A 19,287-nucleotide genomic window follows, 5' to 3' on the forward strand; every position below is an offset into this window, starting at 1 on the left:
GGGGGGGAAAGTCGAAGAATGTGGGGTGGGTGGTTTCTCATAGAAAGCACCTAAAGGATAAAACCTTACCTCTTCACTCCTTTTCAATCATTTTCATTAGACTCCACATTCACACCAACTTTGTTGCTTAGACTACTAAATAAAATGGGGGCTGTGTTGTTTAGGTGGTAGCCAAGCTTTTAAAGACTCTACTCTACACTTCCTTCACTCAACTGTGTCCTCTCTTCGCTTCTCTGTTGCTTTGTTTGTAGGGTTTTGGTGTCGGTCTCCATGTCTTGATATTAATCCTCGGCCTTGCTGCTTCCTGCTTCTTTCATCAAATTCACTACTTTTCCCTTTTCCCTTTTGAACTCCAAGTTTTTGCTTCCCAATTTAAATGCTTCTTCTTGGGTTCAACCGTGGTTTCTCCCTCCCAACAAGGGTAGGCATGGAAATGGTAAATAACATATGGTGCTTGCGCAAATCTAGCTAACCTGGCTCTTCTGATGCGAAAGCAAACGCAGAAGGGAAAAATAGGAGAAGGGTGTTTCTTTTGGGCATAAATACTGTCATTACCATTGCCATTACCCTCTCACTCACTCACTCCCTCACTCCCTCGAACACCTCTTTCTTCAAACCGTACAATTTTCTTACACACAAAAAACTTTCCCTTGTGTTCAGACAGATAGATAGTTACTTGGCTTCCTTATATTTGGACAGACACAAAACACTCTCATCCACCATAATCTTACCCATTCCTTTTACTCCTTCTTCGCTTCTTCTTAACACACTCTTCTTTTTTAACCATTGTTTCCCCAATTTCCTTGCTTCTCTCTTTACAATGGTGGAAACTCACAAACCCCCCTCAGTATAAGGGGGCCATTAGAAGAAGAAGAAGAAGAAGAAGAAGAAGAGTACAAATCCGGCCACACCCACGTTCCCTTTTTCGTGTTTTTGGTTTGTTTCTCCAATATGAACCCACCAACCCATAAAGTTGCCTCCTTTTTCCGTTTTCATGAAGACCCTGTTTCACCCATGCCTCATATGCGCATCTCTGCAGCATTCAGGGCCGCGGCGGAGCTGAAGGTTGCGTCCGGGGCGGAGGAAGAGTGGGAGTTTCATTCCATAGAGAATGGCGATGAAGAAGGTAATGGGGTTTTGTTAAGGTAGAAATTTGGTGTGAAAGATCAGATCAGATCAGATCATTAGCGGTGGTGGTATTGGCGGAGACGGCTCAATCTCTGGTTTTTATTTATGAAATTTGAACTCTCTAGAAACACATTTGGAAAGAATAATTATTCTTATGTTGTTGATACAAGGAATAGTTGTGTAAATTTTCCCAAGAAATAGGTCGGGATTTTCTTGTTCTTCACTCCTCTCTTTGTAGCGGTACCAAATAGGTTGTTTCAGGGTTTCTTAATTTAATTTTGATGAATGTGATTAAATTAGTGCAGCCACTTCAATGACTTCCTTGTCTTCTCTTCTCTTACTGTTCTATAACCATTTGAAAAGAACGAAAATGTCAGAAAATTGGGGCTGCCTCTCTGTGCCTGCCGCTGTCTGCTGCATAGATTAATGATGTTTCCTCGAGAAAAGTGTGTGGATTTGACCAATCATATTGAAATTGTGCATCAAAAAATGAAGAAAATAAGGGGTTGAAGAAATTGTAATAAGCTTAAATGGAGATGTAGTTTATAACATTTCTTTAGGAAAAAGGGGGAAGTTGAAGATTGCATGATGATGATGAGGATGATGAGGCATTGAGTGCGTCCACCATGGAAGTGTCTTATCAGTTGGGTGTCACCTGCGACGCCCTCTTCGTGCCTTTTCTCGAATTTTCCTTTTTCTTTTTTGGCATTTCCCCAAGTATTGGCCATAATCCCATTGTCATTGGTGGGTCGTCATATTCTCAACCTTTTTTTTTTTCTTTTTTTCTTTTTCGAAAATTCCTCGCATTATTTATTTTATGTCGAATAAATTTGATGTTCAAACAAAAATTTAAAAATTTAAAGAGTTGTTAAGTATATGAACGTTTGAAGACTAAACTTGCAATTTAACATAGTTTTATTTTCAATGTTATTTATATAATTTACTTTAATTGTTTTTACTACTTATGTAGTATCAAAACGTGTGATTTTATCCTTATTTAGTTTTAACATATATGAGAGAGAATCGAAAATGGAATTATATTTCGAATTAAATTGAGAATCCCGATTGGATTCAGGGAGGTCTCCCATTTCATGGGCTTGGCCCAGTCTCCACATTTAAAAACAATGGGCCTGAATATGGCCCACTAAGCCGCTATATTTGGTCTGAATGGCGAGCCCAACCAGTAGTTAAAATAATAATAGTTAATGGCACAATTATCATGTAATATCCTTTGGTAATTGTTTTTTTTTTTTTTTTTGTAAATTATAATAATAATAATAATAATAATTAAATAAGAAGCAAAAAGTAGTATAGTAGGCAGATATTGCGGGCCCAAAAGCTGAGCAAGGGTAAGGCACGGGTGCGTCACTTTAACTTTATCTCTCTCTAACTTTGTGTGGGAGAAGAGAAAAATAAAAAATAAAAAATAAAAAATAAAAGAAATGAAATTATGTAATGTAGCGCTAATGCTGGCTTTTGTGTTCGCAACTTTAGAAAAAGAAATTCAAAGAAAAGCGACCAAACGTGGAAGCATCAATTCCAACCGCACCAAACACACAAATAAACGCAATCCAAGCAAAGATTATGGTCACTCCCATTCCCCCAAGCACCAATCCAATTAATATGGGTTGGGTTGGGTTGGGTTGGAGTGAGATGTTTTGGTCCCCCAAAAGGCACTATACCCTCGAAATAGTTTGTAGTATACAGTGTTGTTGTGCGCTGCGCTGCGCTGCGCTTTCCAATGCTTACTTAGAAGAAGGCAAGGGCAAGGGCATGGAACTTGGGCAGAAGGGGAGTGTGAAATTATGGAGTAGTAGCCACCGGCGGCAGCAGCAGCAGAGCGAACCCCAGGGTGTTGTTGACACAGACACTTTGTTCGCTTTGCCAGTTGGAGTGTGAGAACATAGGAAATGACTTGATGTGACCCATTACAATTTATAGCCCCTTTCTTTTCTTTCATTTCCTATCATTGTTTTGTCTTCCACAATTTCTTTCTTTCTTTTCTCTATCAAAAAAAAAATCCAATATCCAAACTAATCTCCTGTATTCATTTTCTAAAAACACCCACCTAAAGTCAGCTTCGTGTTTGTTTGATACAGAATTTAGCTCAAATTAAGTCGGAACTGCCTATGATGTTTAAAGTAGTATGTATTGTATACGTCTTTTTCAACATATTCTTGGACGAGGTTTTTTGACAACCTTGCTAGAATTCTTAAAATAGCGACAAAATAAAAGAAGATGATGCGCGTGATTCAGCCAACTAGGCCTTAACCGACTCCTCTATGACCTTTTGAGTTTTGGTTAATCCTTAGGGGTCGGCCTAAATGTTCGATTCATCCTTCTAATCTCTAGGCTGCTAGAGCGAACTACTTGCCTTTTTAAGTTATGTTGAAAAACAGAAAAGGGATGGCATTCAAATAATCAAGTGTATGGTGGAGAAGAAGGTATGCCATAAATATATTTAAAAAAAAAGAAAAAGAAATAGAATATTTTTGGTGATTGCAGCCTTTTTCCGGCGTTGGTAATTGGAAAGTGTTTCTAAATCCTTCTTCTTCTTGGTCTTCTTTAAATATCATTATATTCTCTGCTTTTGCATTCTAATTATTGCATTACCCTTTACCCTTTACCCTTTACCCTTTACCTTTCTTTTCGACGCCCCAACCCAAGATGCCTACTTCCAAGTTTGAATGAATTGTGTTGATTCTAGTCTAGATTAGATTAGAGTATTATGATAATTAATAATGAAACTCTCAAATCCTTCACAACTTTTTCCTGCTAGAATGCATGAGTTATCTCGATAGCCCTACTCTAATACTCTAATCTAGGACCAAATGGTATATTAATGAAAATTATGAAGTAAAAAAGTCAACTGATAATCAAATCCCTTCAATAATGTCGTTTTGTTATGATAATACACGCAGCCCCACATGCCTCAATTCTATTTAGAAATGTAACTAAAAATCTGTAAAGAGACCAACAAAAAAAAAAAAAAAAAAAAAAANAATAATGTAGGGAAATAACAATTGCAACGTGATGAAAAAGGGCATCATAAAAATTGTACTGAAAGTAAAAACTGGAGAAGAAGTGCATGAATCCAGAAGCTCAATTAGTGGAGTGTTTGAAATGGGAGGAAGCAACAGGGGTGGCGTTTTTGAGCGTTGGTTCTGAATAAAAAATGGAGGCTCGCCCTCTCCCTCACCATGCATTACCCTGAAACAAGCATAATAAAGATTGTATTTTGTTCGTCCGGCCAAACCAGTACAATCTCTCTCAAATTCTGCACTGACAACTCGTATCACCCAACTGATACGCATCTCTTCTTTCTCTCTCTACCTACATAAAAAGATACAAAAAGGAGTTTGTTTCTCTCTCCTTCCCGCCCCTGTCTTTCACTCCGTATTGTATTCTTTTTGAGCTTTTGGTAAGGTTAGTGTGAGTGAGCGAGTAATATGGGTTGTGGGGCGTGCAGTGGGTGACTGAAAAGGGAGAACCCAGAGAAATGAAAAAAGAGCGAATGAGAGAGGTGTGTAATTGTTGTAGGGAGACATAGAAAAAAGAGAGTGGATGCATTCAAATGGCTTTTGCATTTTCACGCTCTTCAGGCAATATGGTCTGCTGCTGCTTTTTCTTTTTTCTGCATTTCTTCGCAGCCATGGTTCCTAAACTCTTCTGTTTGATCATTCTCTCTTCTGCCTTTCTCTGCCTTTCTTATGAACCTCGGAACCCTGAAGGTAAAAAAAAACTTAACAATTAATTTCCATTCTGAGAGTTTCCTAGTTTATGTCTCTGTCCCTTGGGGCTTATTCCTTTTCTGCAGTGCAAGCTCTGATCAATTTGAAGACGGCATTGAATGATCCGCACGGCGTGCTCAGCAATTGGGATGAGGACTCGGTGGACCCTTGTAGCTGGGCAATGATCACCTGCTCCCCTGAGAACCTCGTTATAGGACTGTGAGTATTTTTTTTTTTTTTTCTTCCAGTTTTGAGAAGTGTTCAGGTCTAAGGACTTGATTTCCCAGAGGGGGAAATAAGAACTGAAGCGTTCAACTTCTGGGTTTTGTTTTGACAGGGGAGCTCCGAGCCAGTCTCTTTCTGGAAGCTTGTCTGGAGCGATTGGGAACCTCACTAATCTTCGCCAAGTGTAAGAGATCCTAGTTGAAAACACACCGAAGTCGTCTTGTCGTTTAAGCTCTGTTCTTAAAGGAAGCAAATCGAAATCTTCTGTGATTTTCTTTGCCCTGTTTAATCGAAAATCATAACTAAGAGTTCTGTTTTTTTGTATCTTTCCCATCTGTGATGTTATCCCAACAAAATCAGGTTAACTGGAAGAATATGATAACTACTCCAAAAACATAGCTCACCATGGATTTTCCATGTTTCGTTTTGTCTTCTGACTGTTATTTCTTGTCCAACTTCGAAGGCTGCTGCAGAACAACAACATTTCCGGTCCAATTCCCATTGAACTTGGAGCTCTCCCGTTGCTGCAAACACTAGATCTCTCTAACAATCGGTTCTCGGGCCCAATACCAGCATCTTTTGCTCAGCTGAATGGTCTACGCTATCTGTAAGTGTTCAAAATATTTTCCCTCCTATACTTTCTGTTTGGTTTCTTGGAAATCATGGAGGAAAAAATCTCTGAATTTTCACTCTCTACAGCGATTTCATCATTTTCGATGTACGACTTTTATGAAATGTTAATTTTTGAAGGTGGACTTTGTGAAGTTCTTCCCTGCTTCCTTATTTTCCAATTTTCTTGGATATCACATATTTGAAGCATAAGTTTCGAGCCTGTCTTATTGCTTCTTTCTCTTATTGATGAAAATAACTTGCACTTTGATATTTTGTCTTATAATGAGTAGGAGGGTGAACAATAATAGCTTGTCCGGGCCTTTTCCCTCGTCTTTGGCCAAAATTCCCCAGCTTGCTTTCTTGTGAGTATTCATTATTTTGTTTGTTTTCATTCGCCTGTCTTCTTTGTCTTGGCCATAAGAATCCTGCCTTCTCTTCATGGCTTTTCTGAAGTTCAAACATTTGTTTTCAATATTTGAATCTGGGGTTCTGTTTATATTATTACTTGGATCTTGCAGGGATTTGTCTTTCAACAATCTCAGTGGACCAGTGCCTGTGTTTCCAGCCAGAACATTCAAGTATGACTCACATCGACGCCTCTCTATCTCTCCCCGTCTACTCTTCGATGAATAATCTGTTCTAATTTCAGTTTTGGTTTCTGTTGATACTCCAGTGTGGTGGGAAATCCAATGATATGTGGAAATAGTCCTAATGAAGGTTGCTCTGGCTCAGCCAACGCTGTTCCTCTTTCTTTCTCTCTAGAATCGTCCCCTGGTAACTGTTGTTACTTATTCTCCCTTTCAAAACCAAATACTGTTTACTTCTTGGGTGCGGCTCGTGACGGGACTTTTATGTTCTCTTAATTCATGATCATTAGGAAGACTCAGGTCCAAAAGAATTGCAGTGGCACTTGGGGTCAGCCTCAGCTGTGCGTTTCTGATAATCCTAGCACTTGGAATTCTGTGGCGCAGAAAAACTCAGAAGACTAAAACCATCCTAGACTTCAATGGTCAGTGTTATCAAGCCTCAATTTTATAGACTCCTTAAATTTTCTATAAGCAGATCCTTAAAATAGAACTTGAATTTTGTAGTACACAATCAAGAAGTTGGCCTTGTGCGCTTAGGCAACCTCAGAAACTTCACTTTCAAGGAACTCCAGTTAGCAACAGACCATTTTAGTTCCAAAAATATACTTGGGGCTGGAGGCTTTGGTAATGTGTACAAGGGAAAGCTAGGAGATGGGACTATGGTGGCAGTCAAACGGCTAAAAGATATAACGGGTACTACTGGAGAGTCCCAGTTCCGCACAGAATTGGAGATGATTAGCCTTGCAGTTCATCGCAATTTGCTTCGCTTAATTGGTTATTGTGCCACTTCTCACGAGAGGCTCTTGGTGTACCCATACATGTCAAATGGCAGTGTAGCTTCCAGGCTCAGAGGTTTGTCTCTGTTTACTTTGCTGCGATTACTTTCACTGTTAATACATGGCTTAGGGGGGGAAAAGGAAAACAACTTCATCTCTCTTGTGAATATACTGCATTTTCTGGCATAGTTTGGTCTTGATGGCCCCCACAAGTAATGAGTGGGTCATTACAAAATCTGAATCTTTGCAGAATGTAACCATCCTTAGGATAAGGTTGACTGTGTATTTACCTTTTTCTTTAACCAAAGTAGTTTCTCTTTGGACATAGCCAAACGACAATATCATTTTCTCCAACTCAAACATCTCTATCGAGAAAATTTCAAGACCACTTTCTGGGTCAACTTTATTTTTTGCTCTCCCTACTGAATATATAGAAAGAACTATCAAGTTGAGGAACAAGATATCACCAAACAAAAGATACCACTTTCTTGATGAACCTGAAAAATCCTTTTAACTTGAAAATATGCTATGCTTTGTTGGACAGTGCCTACAAATGTTTAAACTGCCCTTAACGAAGAAAGATGCTCGTTTGGGATAATATCTTATGGACAATATCCTCATCTCGGAAAAACAGTAACATGCACATTTGAATAATACAGGAAAACCAGCCTTGGACTGGAACACGAGGAAGAGAATAGCAATTGGAGCAGCCAGGGGTCTGCTGTACCTCCACGAGCAATGTGATCCTAAGATAATCCATAGAGATGTGAAGGCCGCCAATGTGCTTCTAGATGACTACTGCGAAGCCGTAGTTGGTGATTTTGGACTTGCAAAGCTTCTCGACCATGCTGACTCTCATGTGACCACTGCTGTTCGTGGCACTGTTGGGCACATCGCTCCGGAGTATCTTTCAACTGGCCAATCTTCTGAGAAGACAGATGTGTTTGGGTTTGGCATTCTTTTGATAGAGCTAATTACTGGAATGCGAGCTCATGAACATGGGAAAACAACTAACCAAAAAGGCGCCATGCTTGAGTGGGTAAGTCTTACTCTTAACTATAATCTAAAAGCTAGCTTAGCTAATTTAACTTTATCAATGATTGAAGCTATCTATGGTTGCTGCTTTTGATACTATAATGATTTCCTACTGGTAATGGAGCATGGAAAATATTCCATTACGATGTTTAATTTGGCTATTGTTCCACACGGATGGGATTGAAAGGGAAAGCTCTTGTGTTAGGTGAAAAAGATACAACAGGAAAAGAAAGTGGAATTGCTTGTGGACAGAGAGCTTGGCAACAACTATGATCAGATTGAAGTTGGGGAAATGTTACAAGTGGCTCTTCTTTGCACTCAGTATTTACCTGCTCACCGTCCCAAGATGTCGGAGGTGGTCCGAATGCTTGAAGGGGATGGCCTTGTTGAGAAATGGGCTGCTTCCCACACCCATAATGACTTAAATGTCAACCTCTTTCATTCACGGAACAGCTGCAAAAGTTCATACAATCCCACAAATGCATTGAAGAGTAATGGCAATGATCATTCAAGCATGTTAAGTTTGACATTGGACGACGACGACGAGGAGCGATCTTTAGACTCCTATGCCATGGAACTCTCCGGTCCAAGATAGTAGTGAAACTCAGAGAAAAGGGAAGGTTATAATTCATTGCTTCAATTCTTTACAAAGCCCGTAATCAACTAATCGTCATGGGGAAAAGATGGGTTTCAATGTTGGTTTCATAAACTTCGTGTACCCTTTTTTTGCAATCTTTTTTTCTTTGTCAATATTCTGGGTTTGGACATGTAAATATATGATATCCGCTTGGTCTTCTTGAAATGGTGCATTTTATTATAACAGTAGAAGGGAAGGAAAGAAAAGGCAAAGCTTGTATAGGGGGAGAGGCTTAGATAAACAGAACAGAGTAAGACTATTTAAATGAATGAATTTGACTATCTTCTTCTAATTGTTAGAAATGGATTTGGTTTCATGGCATTAGCCAGAGCTGTTCTGTAAATTTTTGTGGGGGGTGGATGAATGAGTGGGGTCGATGTTATGAGTTCTGAGCTCTGAGAGGTCAATTCTTCACAGGGTAACGCGTTCCTCTTTTCAGTTTCTTCTTTTATCGTTTCCAATGCCTTCTACTGGCTGTCTATCCACACTACCGCCACTTCTGAGAATCTGTGACTGTAAAATACTAAAGAAAAGGGGTCTTATTCAACTTTGACCGACGTACGTTTCTTCTGGGAAGGAAACTGTCGGCAAGGTCTCGTCATCTTGAACCCTCCATGAACTCGATAAAGTTATTTTCTTTCTCTGTCCTAATCTTTCTAACTATCTATGTATATGGATACAGAAACCTATGTTATCCTTCTTGTAAGGAACTTAGATAAGCCATGTTTTTTATGTCACTGTCATGGGTGTAGTCTGAAGCCCACAGATCCACCATCCACCAGGGCCTCCTAATGGCGGCCGATGAGACCATTTTCGAGCCAAGGAGCAATACATACATTGTGAGATCCCATATTGGTTGGAGAGGGAAACGAAGCATTCCTTATAAGTATGTAGAAACATCTCCCTAACAGACGCATTTTAAAACGTGAGGCTAACGGCGATACGTAATGAGCTAAAGAGTCAGACACCAGGCGGTATTCCAACGAAAACGCTGGACCCTCGAGAGAGGTGGATTGAGAGATTTCACGTTGGTTGGAGAGGAGACGGAAGCATTCCTTATAAGATTATAGCAATTTCTCCTTAACGGACACATTTTAAATTTTTTGAAGGGAAGTCTGAAAATGAAAGCTCAAAGAAAACAATATCTGCTGGTGGTGAGCTTGGACGGTTACATACAGTAGACACAACCGACCAACTCACAACCAGCTTGAGCATAACTAAGTCAAATCACATGTCCCTTAACTTGAAGTCCTCCCATCATATAGATCATCTTAACCTTAAGAAAAAGCATAAGCCCACAAACAAGGAGGAGAGTGCAGAAGCTATATCTACGAAGTACTGTAAAAGCGTCTGCCTCTAAATCTAAAGACAGAAACTCCTCAATGCAATCAAAGGCGTGATCCAAATACAACCAAAAAACATATCACAAAAATCAGGCACTGCAATTACATCACATATCGACAGTTCCACTCAATGCTGCCAAACATTGCATCAAATCTCAAATATCGATAAAAAAGCAGACCGACATAAGCAAAATGTAGAGGACGAATGGAAGTGGCATGCAAATATATTTGAAAACAAAAAAACAAATCGTCGAAGATCAAAATACATAAACAGTATTATACCATAACTTTTCAGCTGACAGAACTTGTGATAATAGAGCTTCCAAATACGAGCAGTAACAGACCGCGCTCCCCATGAACAGCCGCCATTAACATTTTGGGCAAGTCGAAAGACGGGAAGTAAATGAAATATCACCACTGATCTTACTAATAAAGAAGGCCCATTTTTAATACTCAATTCATGGACCAGCCCAGTGGGCTCAACTCCATCATTGATTTGTCAAGCCCAATAAGCAAATAGTAAGCCCATTATAAATGAATTTGGGCCGGCCTTAAAGAAAAAGTAATGGGAATGATTCCATTGAGGCCCAATTAGCCGACCATTCTGCACGTGCGGAACAGTTGAAGTGGGCTTATCGATGCTTACCTTGGATGTTGATTTGTTTATTTATTTATTTATTTATTTATTTATTTATTGAATTTAGAGAGCATTTTGGATCCATGTTAGTGGGAGACTTGGAGTTGTGAATAATAATCATATGATTACTTTATATAATGTCAGTCTCCATGTGCATTTTTCTAATATGACATTTCTTCTAATCTATTAATTTATTGTTTTTTTTAATAAAAAATATATATACCTTAATTAATTGAATTATATTTACGTTAATTAAAATTTTTAAATCGTGAAACTGATGACGATACAAATGGGCTAAAATGGACAATATTTATTAGTGGTGGGTTTAAATTGTTACAAATGATATCATCGACCTTCTTATGGGTCTAGTGTACTGGATGGCACACTGACCAATTTTTGACTTTGATATCATTTGTAATAATTCAAGCATATCGCTGACAGATATTGTTCGTTTTGACTTTGATATTGGTCGATTTGGTATCTGACACGAACGAGGAATGCAAATGCATTGCATGCCCACCAAACTTATTAAGTTGCCTTTTTGGCTTTCTCATCACGAACCAACAACGTGTCTTTTTCTTACAAATAAACTATTATTTTTTTAAAAAATTATTCTTTACGAATTTTAAGCAACCTTGCAACCCATGCTCTATAACTATAGTTGGTCGGATATACCCTCGGTTTTATTCGAATTTACTTTTGGGTATAAATTAATGAAGGCGGAGCAGGAAAAGAATGGGAGGGACAGAAGCGGAATTGTGATTGGGCCTCCACGTCGGCGTGTGTCAGCTTGGCCGTCACAGACAAATGAAAATATTATTCTCATTTTACCAAGCACTGTAAATTTTTTAGAAATAAATTAATTAAAAATGGTAAAAAAATTAAATAAAGAAACAGTAACATGATTTTACCCGTGTAATATAAAAGGCCAAATCACCTAAAAAAGTAAAAACCTCATAGAAACTTGGAGTTTTTGTTTCTCTCTCTTCTTCTTTCTATGAAACTTTTGTAAGCTCCGAGTTTCATCCTGCGTGGATTACAGGTTTCTGCAAATTTGTAGGCTACATCGCGGAATCGCCATTGAAGGGCTAAAGCTTGCATTCCTCAGCCTTTTCCCGCAGCTAAAGGTTACAATTCTTGTCCTGAACCTTTGGTTTGTATCTCACGGTGAGCCGAGATTTCCGGGTTTTTCCGAATCCAGGTTCTTCTTAACGCCCACACGCAACTGCTTTCTTCTCACCTCATATGTTTTAAGCTTCAATTTGTGTTCTGCATGTTTTTGGAAGGGGTTTCAATGAATTGAGATCTATCCAATAAAGCTTTATCTCTGTATTTGATTCTGTGGATATATGTACTTTCGTTTCGTTTTTTTTATAGTTAAAATGGTGATTCCTTTTCCGTTTGTTCTACTGTTTGGTCTACTTTTGGCATAGTGATTGGCGTGTTTTGGTTACTGCCTCTTAATTGATCTGAATTCTTCAATTTCTGTTTTATCCACGAATTTGCAAGCATATTCTTCTTCGACTTGTCAAGTTTTGTGGATTCTTCGTGGTTAAAAGGCTTTGATTTTGGAAACACTCTGTGCCTCTCTTCGTTTTTGCACGGCTGTTTATTGGGTTGTGGTCTTTCAGGGTCCTGTCAAAAAAAATGAGAGGCGTAAATCGGTATGTTCGTCATCTACGATCAGCCTTTTCTCAAAAAACATACCATCAAACGGATGTTCTTCGACGAGGGCAAAGGCAAAAGCAATTGGTTCATACCAATTCTGAGTCCTTTTTTATTGTCAAATCAGATAAATTCCGAAGCCCAAAATATTTGAACTTAAGAGCTCTGTCAGTTGACGCAGCTAAACTTTGTAATGGAGGTATCTCTCTCCCCACTGTCCTTTTCCGTTAAGATTTAAGTTTTATGAGCGAAACTGGATACTTTTGTTTTTAATTTGGACTTTGGGGGTTCAATTGCAGATTATAACGTGGCAGGGCCACTCGTCGAGTATGAACGAAGAATAGCTGCTGGTGAGCTTGTAGATGGTGATAGCTGTCAGGTAAAGGCCAGCAGTTCCCCCTGCATTTTCATCGTTTATATTTAGGGTTGAAAGTGGAACAGTCCATGATAATTCGCTTTTGGAAGGTTATTTTCAAATTTCTACCTTCTCCCTCTGCCTGCTTTTTTTAGAGAACCAAAATGGCTGATCAACCCAAAGGGGAAAAAAATAAAAATGGTATAATTTTAACACTACATCTTTGTAACGCTACTAGTGGCTTAATATTAATGGTATTTGATTTTGATTTTGATTTGAAAATATGTTTTTGTTGATAGATTACATGTCTATTCATTTGTTTTGAACCTGTTGAAATTAATTCTCATAGTCTCCTGCCAGGTGGGCACCCTGAGGGAACTTCAGAGACTCTATGACGAACTTGTTAATTCAGCTGAAGCGTGCCGGTTGGATAGATATGCAGTATCAGAAAAATCAGGAAGGTAGTTCTTTCATCATGTAGTTATAGTGCTTGTAGTCGGATTATTCGAACTGATTTAATCTTTTAGTTTCTTATTTGGCACTAGATTGTTCTTATTAATCTTCTTTTTCTGGTCTATAACAGGAGTAGGTGGTTGTGGTCTCGCTTCATTCCTCAGTCATCCTACTCTCCAGTTAAAGGTCTATATCTCTATGGAGGAGTAGGCACTGGAAAAACTATGTTAATGGACTTGTTTTTTGATCAGTTGTAAGTTTGTTGAATTCAAGAATCAACTCTTGTGTTTCTCCAGCCTTTTATTTGCTTTCCTGCCTTTATGTTGACAAATGGTTCCACGAATTCAAATGATAACCAAATATTATGAGTTCTTTTTGGGATTTAGTTTATTCCACATATGCTATCCATTGTCTGTTTTCTCTTATTGCGTTCTTATCTTAGACTTTTCTCCTTATAGACCCAGCAATTGGAGGAAAAAGAGGATCCATTTTCATGACTTCATGTTGAACGTTCATAGTCGTTTGCAGGTGGGACTTACTATTTTCTTCATTAGTAGTGAATGTTTCTTTTAATGAAATCTTCATGAGTTTAGATCAATTGATATAAAATTTGTAGCATCGACCAAAAGGATAGAGGTTTGAATCCCTTGCACATATTGCTAAACTCAAAAAAAAGAAAAAAAAAAAAAGAACTCTCCAGAATTGGCACAGAGATTATGATGTGTAGTTGAAGTGGAATGGTCTTATTTTCTCTGAAATCTCCTAGTTAAGAATTCCCTGTTTTTTTTTCTTTTTTTGATCCCCCAGTCGAGACATATTGCTTAGTTTGTGCATCTTATAACAAAATGCCTTGTTTGTGTAACTTCTGATGGAAAAACCATTTAAACTAGAGCTGTTGAGATATCTGAGTTTTACAACTTCGAAACCAAATAAATTTCTGTTTAATCTACTTTTCTGCTGACTCTGTATTCTGGTATAGGGTAATCATATCAATTTTAACGTGTCATATATTATCTGTTGATAAACCAATAGTTTTCCTGATCGTGTGGAATGTGAATATACTAAATAAACACCTGTCTTGAATGCATATTTTGACAGCGGCACAAGGGTGTTGCTGATCCACTTGAAGTCGTTGCAGGAGAGATTTCAGATGAGGCAATTTTATTATGCCTAGATGAATTTATGGTACTCTTTCAATTCAACTTCCTTTCTTTTGTTTATATATGATATCTTTTGGCCCTGCACTTTGGTAACATTAGTAAATTTTCTTAGTCTTCTGTCTTCCATAGGTGACAGATGTGGCTGATGCATTGATATTAAATCGTCTGTTTGGACATCTTTTTAGCAATGGCGTTGTAAGTATTTACTTCTAAATTCCAACCAGCAGAAGATATCATGTTTTGTTTCAGATAACTTAGAGATTGTTTGTATCTGATTGTGGGAAGTGTAGATCCTTGTTGCAACATCAAATCGTGCTCCAGATAAACTGTATGAAGGTGGATTACAGAGAGATCTTTTCCTGCCCTTCATTTCCACATTGAAGGTATGTGGACAGTAATATTCCCGTCAGTTTTATCTTTTAGTTCAACAATATCAAATGTCAGTGCCACACTTGAATTAACCCACCCATTCTAACAATTGTACTTTGAATCTAGTGCCAATTTAATTGATTTTAGCTCGATCTGTCATGACTTTTCCACTCATTTAATTGGAAGGTCTCATGATGTAGGAAAGGTGTGTGACTCATGAAATTGGTTCAGCAACTGACTATCGGAAAATGACTTCGGTAATGATTCTAATTCAATACAAAAGTAGCTATTTGATTAAGAAATTCTGAATGATAATGTACTTTATACCTACTCTTGACTCCAGGCAGAGCGGGGTTTCTACTTTGTTGGAAATGGCGCATCTACCTTTCTTAAGCAGAAGTTTCAACAATTGATCGGTAAAAGTATAGCTCGCCCCCACGAGGTGGAGGTAGTGATGGGCAGGATTCTGCAAGTAAGCACCCAATTTCATTGTAGAATGATCTGAGTAACATATTTCCTTCAATATTGTTGTTTAGCAATTTCAAATACTTTTAGGTTCCATCAGGAGCAAATGGATGTGCATACTTCCCTTTTGAGGAACTCTGTAACAAACCGCTAGGAGCTGCAGATTACTTCGGGTTGTTTAGTAAGTCATTCAAGATGACATTTGAGTTCAAAATGGGTAGTAATATTAGGCAGGCATCGCTGACAGAGAATGCATGTTAGGCTTTCAGGAATTATCAACTTTTACTAGCACAGATATTTTGGATTGGAACTCCTTTAGATGGTCAAATTCCAAGTGTTGTCATTTACTTTATTGTGCCAAATTTTTAGTCTAACTTGCATCTTGGATTTTTCCTTGTACAGAAAAATTTCACACCCTGGCATTGGAAGGTATCCCAATATTTGGACTCCACAACAGAACATCAGCATATCGCTTTGTCACTTTGGTTGATGTACGTATGACTTCATATTTGGATACACCAATAAGAACTTATTCTCATGATTGGTTGACCTCATAAAATGCATGCTCTTCATTAAAGAGGGGTTAGGATTTGACATAATAGTTTCAGAAAATAGGGCAATGGGGAAAAAGAATCGTCATGTTTAGCTATCAGGAAGACAAACTCCACCCGCCCCCTTGAATGGAAAAAATTCAACTTGGTTTATTGAATTCTTTGTGTGATGATAGGTGATGTATGAAAATAAAGCCAGATTACTGTGTACAGCCGAAGGAAGTCCTCATGAACTTTTTGAAAAGGTTGTAACCATCTCTGATGCTCAACAAATTGCGCCTAGAACCTCGGCACGGTCGCAGAAAAATGATGTTTCCGATCTCTGTGTTGACAATGAATTGGGTTTCGCCAAAGACCGTACGATTAGCAGGTAAGACACTTAACTAATTATATTTGGCTGATGCTTGTAAAACGTAGACGTACTGTGCTTAATATTTGCATTATAATTATTTTTGAAAAACAAGCATACAACACCTCGAAGTATTTGGATTCGAAGCCCTTGTCTGCTAACAGTTTGGTTTAGTATTTCTACGCCATGTTTTTAAGCACTTAGAAAGTTATTCGAAACATGTCATTATTACATGGTTGATGGGAGAACAGAACGCCTATGGCAATGGCGTGTATATACAATTCTTTCTAGTATCCACATGTGTATTCATTTTAGCTGCTAATATTGATGTGATTTTGCAGATTAACAGAGATTAACAGCAAAGAATACCTGGAACAACATGCTCAACTTGTAGCAGAGAAGCGAAAATGGCAAGAAGATGACAACCAGGATGCTTTGCAATCATGATTTGTGCTTCTGCATCTTCGCGATTAAGCTTATATCATTTTTGTTACTGTACTTCACTATTTTAAATTGCTAAAATTATATATTTACTGATGAGAAATAATGATATGTAAATTGAAACTTTTCTTTTTATACAAACTAAGAAGAGTGTTACCCACATATTAGGATGCAGATTGAAGAATTGGAACATTTTATTATAAAGGGGAATTGTGTAAATATGAAGTTTGGTATATGTAGGATAATTGTCGACCAACTTGATTGAATATTATCATATGAACATGTTTTTCTTTCTCATGAGTTAGATTTGAAAATTTCTCATACGAACATGTCATTATCTTATTGAAGAAGATCGAGGCATGCAATATAGTTTTCTTATGACAACAATGCAATGTATTTGTTTGTCAAGATGCTCTTTTGCGTGCTTGGTGTCACAATTCGAAGTATGTTAGTAAAACACACGAATGACTTGGCCTAGTGTAGAGGCAAATCGAGGCAAATCGGTTGTATTGTAGACGATTGAACATGCACGCATAGGCAGCGTGTGTAATCAAACAAGCTTGGATTCGACCAAAATGATGTTCAGTTGGCAAAGATAAATCTCGCCTGACTAAGCCACAAAACTGGGGCTTGTCGTGAGCGTGTCAAAATCACGATGCTACATGGTTAAAAAAGTACGACAATGACCCTTCTTCCCTTTCACATATATCATCTTATCCACTATTATACGTTCGAATAATTCAACTAAAAAAGAAAACAAACAATCAAGAGAAATGAGAATTCCTCATCTTAGATTATTGAAAACTTACAAGGAAAATGAAAAATGAAATGGGCAGTAGGGACTGGAATTGCCCGCACCCCCATTTTTTCATTGAACTATCAACTTTTTAAGATACATAAGATATGTTTCATTTAAACTTCAAGTACTAAGCGGTGCCCTCGACCAGTTTGTGCAATCTTCTGGTTCTGAGTCTCTCAGCAAAAGCTTCCCTTCCTTGGACTTCGTACCTGCGCTCACCAACCAGTAAACTAACGCAATTTGAGTTTCAACTAACAATGACATGCTGCGTTTGTTGTTCAAAAGGCTAAAAAGCTTTTACCTTTGTGGAAGGGATATCAATGGCCTCAATATATTCGCAAGCTTAAGAGTTTCTTCCTCACTGTTCACTATCTGATCGAAGCAGAAATATCGACCACCCGTGGACGAATCTTCCATTGCTCGGATATGGACATCCACCAAGAACTTCACATCAACCACCGCCAGCACCCCATTTTCATACATCTGAGCAGCTCCTGTTTGCCGCAAATTTTCTTAGCCAAAGCAAAAACTCCCATAGTTTTCTAAAGAACTTTCTCCTACCTTTAAGATAAGAGATTGTTGACCCTGAATTTTGTTCTGCAACAGCGGGTCCAAGAACAAGCCCTGCGTTAATAGAGACCATTTTGAGCCTACGGTCCATTGCTAGAGCCCACGCAGCTTGTTCAGAGAGTGTCTTTGCTAGAGGGTACCACAGCTGGGAGAAGATAAAAAAAGGGTGGTTATATAATGTTGCCTTGTAATGAAAAAAGCTTGATTTTCAATCAAATTGATCGATGAAGAGGCTTTGAAATTCCCAACCTTCATTTTCCTGCAAAATTCTTTATCACTCCAACACCGTTCATCCACATCCTTCTCAGAGAGGATATTCTCCCTCCACACAGCAGCAGTTAAGGAGGAGGTATAAACAGTCTTATGAACAGTATCAGTCTGAGCACAAGCCTCCACAACATTAATCGTCCCTCTCACCTCCAATTCCACCATTTTTTCCTGCACAAATTCCAGATTAGTCCTTTGTTTTATCTTATTTCTATATTGATTTTTCTCTGGGGACTTACATCATACACGTGAGGGGTGTCCATACAGCAGAACAAACCAGAGCACCCTTTCAAAGCCACAAGAACGCTATGGTAATCCATGATATCCACAGGAAAAACCACCAGCCCCTTCACCACTTCACCCATCTCTCTAATAGTCTTCTCAATCTCTGGGTTTCCTGCAGAAGATTAGACCCACAAGTTTCAAATACCAAGAACAGAGAATAAGAAAGTGAAAAAGAACAACAGAGGATAAACGACTTGCCAGTCTTCCGGACGGCTGCATGGACTGGGTATCCTCTGTTAAGCAATTCTTTGGTGATCCAAAAGCCCACGTAAGATGAAGCGTCGAGAACGCAAAGAGTAGGCTTCCTATGTTCCATTTTTGTTGGTGTGTGTGTGTTCGTGTACTCCTCTGTGTTGGTGTGGTATGGGGCTGATTTTATAGCGATGGAGGAAGGCGAGTAAGGCAGGTGTTTGGCGAACTATTTCTGCAAATCTCTCGCATGAGATGGATGATGGTGAAACATGGAAAAATGAGAGAGATGCAATCTGTCTATTCCTCATACATGCTTTCAAGAAGGGGAAGTTTGGTATGCCCAAAATGGAATATGCAATCTTGAATAATTACGGATATTGGTGGAAAATGGGTTTTAATTCAGATATTTATCTATATATAAGCATTTTATATATTTTTAAAAGTAATACATGTTCAAGATTAATTCAAAATAGTGTTGGTAAGTGTTGGCCCTCTACAAAAACAAAAAGTAATATGGACGTTTCAAATTGTTCATTGAATGAAAAGAAAAGGCGAAATGAACGAAGGAATGAAGTAGAGTAGGGATGAAATTTAGCGAATGAAGAGAACACAGATGTAAAGTGGCGGTGCATGCAGGGAAGCTGGTAGAATTTAG

At 38.4% G+C, this 19,287-nt stretch overlaps 3 protein-coding genes across 5 annotated transcripts; 2 read left to right on the forward strand and 1 right to left on the reverse strand.

Annotated features, from left to right (window-relative positions):
• Positions 1-4,217: 4,217 nt before the first annotated feature.
• Positions 4,218-9,033, forward strand: LOC111780117 (probable LRR receptor-like serine/threonine-protein kinase At2g23950). The gene is made up of 11 exons (XM_023660409.1): positions 4,218-4,859; positions 4,946-5,078; positions 5,197-5,268; positions 5,548-5,691; positions 5,987-6,058; positions 6,215-6,274; positions 6,370-6,470; positions 6,574-6,705; positions 6,788-7,135; positions 7,719-8,098; positions 8,300-9,033. The coding sequence occupies exons 1-11, from the start codon at positions 4,703-4,705 to the stop codon at positions 8,687-8,689; spliced, it is 1,989 nt and encodes a 662-aa protein (XP_023516177.1). The 5' UTR covers positions 4,218-4,702; the 3' UTR covers positions 8,690-9,033.
• A 2,640-nt stretch (positions 9,034-11,673) lies between these two features.
• On the forward strand, positions 11,674-16,775 carry LOC111780630 (AFG1-like ATPase). Of its 3 annotated transcripts, none has more exons than XM_023661081.1 (15): positions 11,674-11,912; positions 12,343-12,575; positions 12,676-12,755; positions 13,092-13,192; positions 13,315-13,437; positions 13,643-13,712; positions 14,283-14,369; positions 14,474-14,539; positions 14,635-14,727; positions 14,914-14,970; positions 15,057-15,185; positions 15,269-15,359; positions 15,581-15,669; positions 15,906-16,099; positions 16,420-16,775. In XM_023661081.1, the coding sequence occupies exons 2-15, from the start codon at positions 12,359-12,361 to the stop codon at positions 16,523-16,525; spliced, it is 1,503 nt and encodes a 500-aa protein (XP_023516849.1). In that variant the 5' UTR covers positions 11,674-11,912; positions 12,343-12,358; the 3' UTR covers positions 16,526-16,775. The 3 variants fall into 3 exon arrangements, with proteins under 3 accessions (XP_023516849.1, XP_023516851.1, XP_023516850.1); XM_023661083.1 differs by having other exon boundaries at positions 11,674-11,838; XM_023661082.1 differs by lacking the exon at positions 11,674-11,912 and having other exon boundaries at positions 11,927-12,575.
• Positions 16,776-17,283: 508 nt separating this feature from the next.
• On the reverse strand, positions 17,284-19,141 carry LOC111779869 (cinnamoyl-CoA reductase-like SNL6). The gene is made up of 6 exons (XM_023660046.1): positions 18,639-19,141; positions 18,395-18,552; positions 18,138-18,326; positions 17,880-18,033; positions 17,620-17,812; positions 17,284-17,527 (listed from the first exon to the last, which is right to left on the reverse strand). Exons 1-6 carry the CDS (start codon positions 18,754-18,756, stop codon positions 17,446-17,448), a joined length of 894 nt encoding a protein of 297 aa, XP_023515814.1. The 5' UTR covers positions 18,757-19,141; the 3' UTR covers positions 17,284-17,445.
• Between the last annotated feature and the right edge of the window lie 146 nt (positions 19,142-19,287).

This window comes from Cucurbita pepo, chromosome LG18 (genome assembly GCF_002806865.2).
Source record: "Cucurbita pepo subsp. pepo cultivar mu-cu-16 chromosome LG18, ASM280686v2, whole genome shotgun sequence".
Classification (NCBI taxonomy): domain Eukaryota; kingdom Viridiplantae; phylum Streptophyta; class Magnoliopsida; order Cucurbitales; family Cucurbitaceae; genus Cucurbita; species Cucurbita pepo.

Coding starts and splice junctions, on each gene's coding strand:
- LOC111780117 (XM_023660409.1), top strand. CDS start 4,703: ATGGCTTTTGCATTTTCACGCTCTTCAGGCAATATGGTCTGCTGCTGC. Junction 6,706..6,787: donor AACCATCCTAGACTTCAATG/GTCAGTGTTATC, acceptor TGAATTTTGTAG/TACACAATCAAGAAGTTGGC. Junction 7,136..7,718: donor TGTAGCTTCCAGGCTCAGAG/GTTTGTCTCTGT, acceptor TGAATAATACAG/GAAAACCAGCCTTGGACTGG.
- LOC111780630 (XM_023661081.1), top strand. CDS start 12,359: ATGAGAGGCGTAAATCGGTATGTTCGTCATCTACGATCAGCCTTTTCT. Junction 12,576..12,675: donor AGCTAAACTTTGTAATGGAG/GTATCTCTCTCC, acceptor GTTCAATTGCAG/ATTATAACGTGGCAGGGCCA. Junction 13,193..13,314: donor GTATCAGAAAAATCAGGAAG/GTAGTTCTTTCA, acceptor GGTCTATAACAG/GAGTAGGTGGTTGTGGTCTC.
- LOC111779869 (XM_023660046.1), bottom strand. CDS start 18,756: ATGGAACATAGGAAGCCTACTCTTTGCGTTCTCGACGCTTCATCTTAC. Junction 18,553..18,638: donor TGCAGCCGTCCGGAAGACTG/GCAAGTCGTTTA, acceptor AATCTTCTGCAG/GAAACCCAGAGATTGAGAAG. Junction 18,327..18,394: donor ACACCCCTCACGTGTATGAT/GTAAGTCCCCAG, acceptor GAATTTGTGCAG/GAAAAAATGGTGGAATTGGA.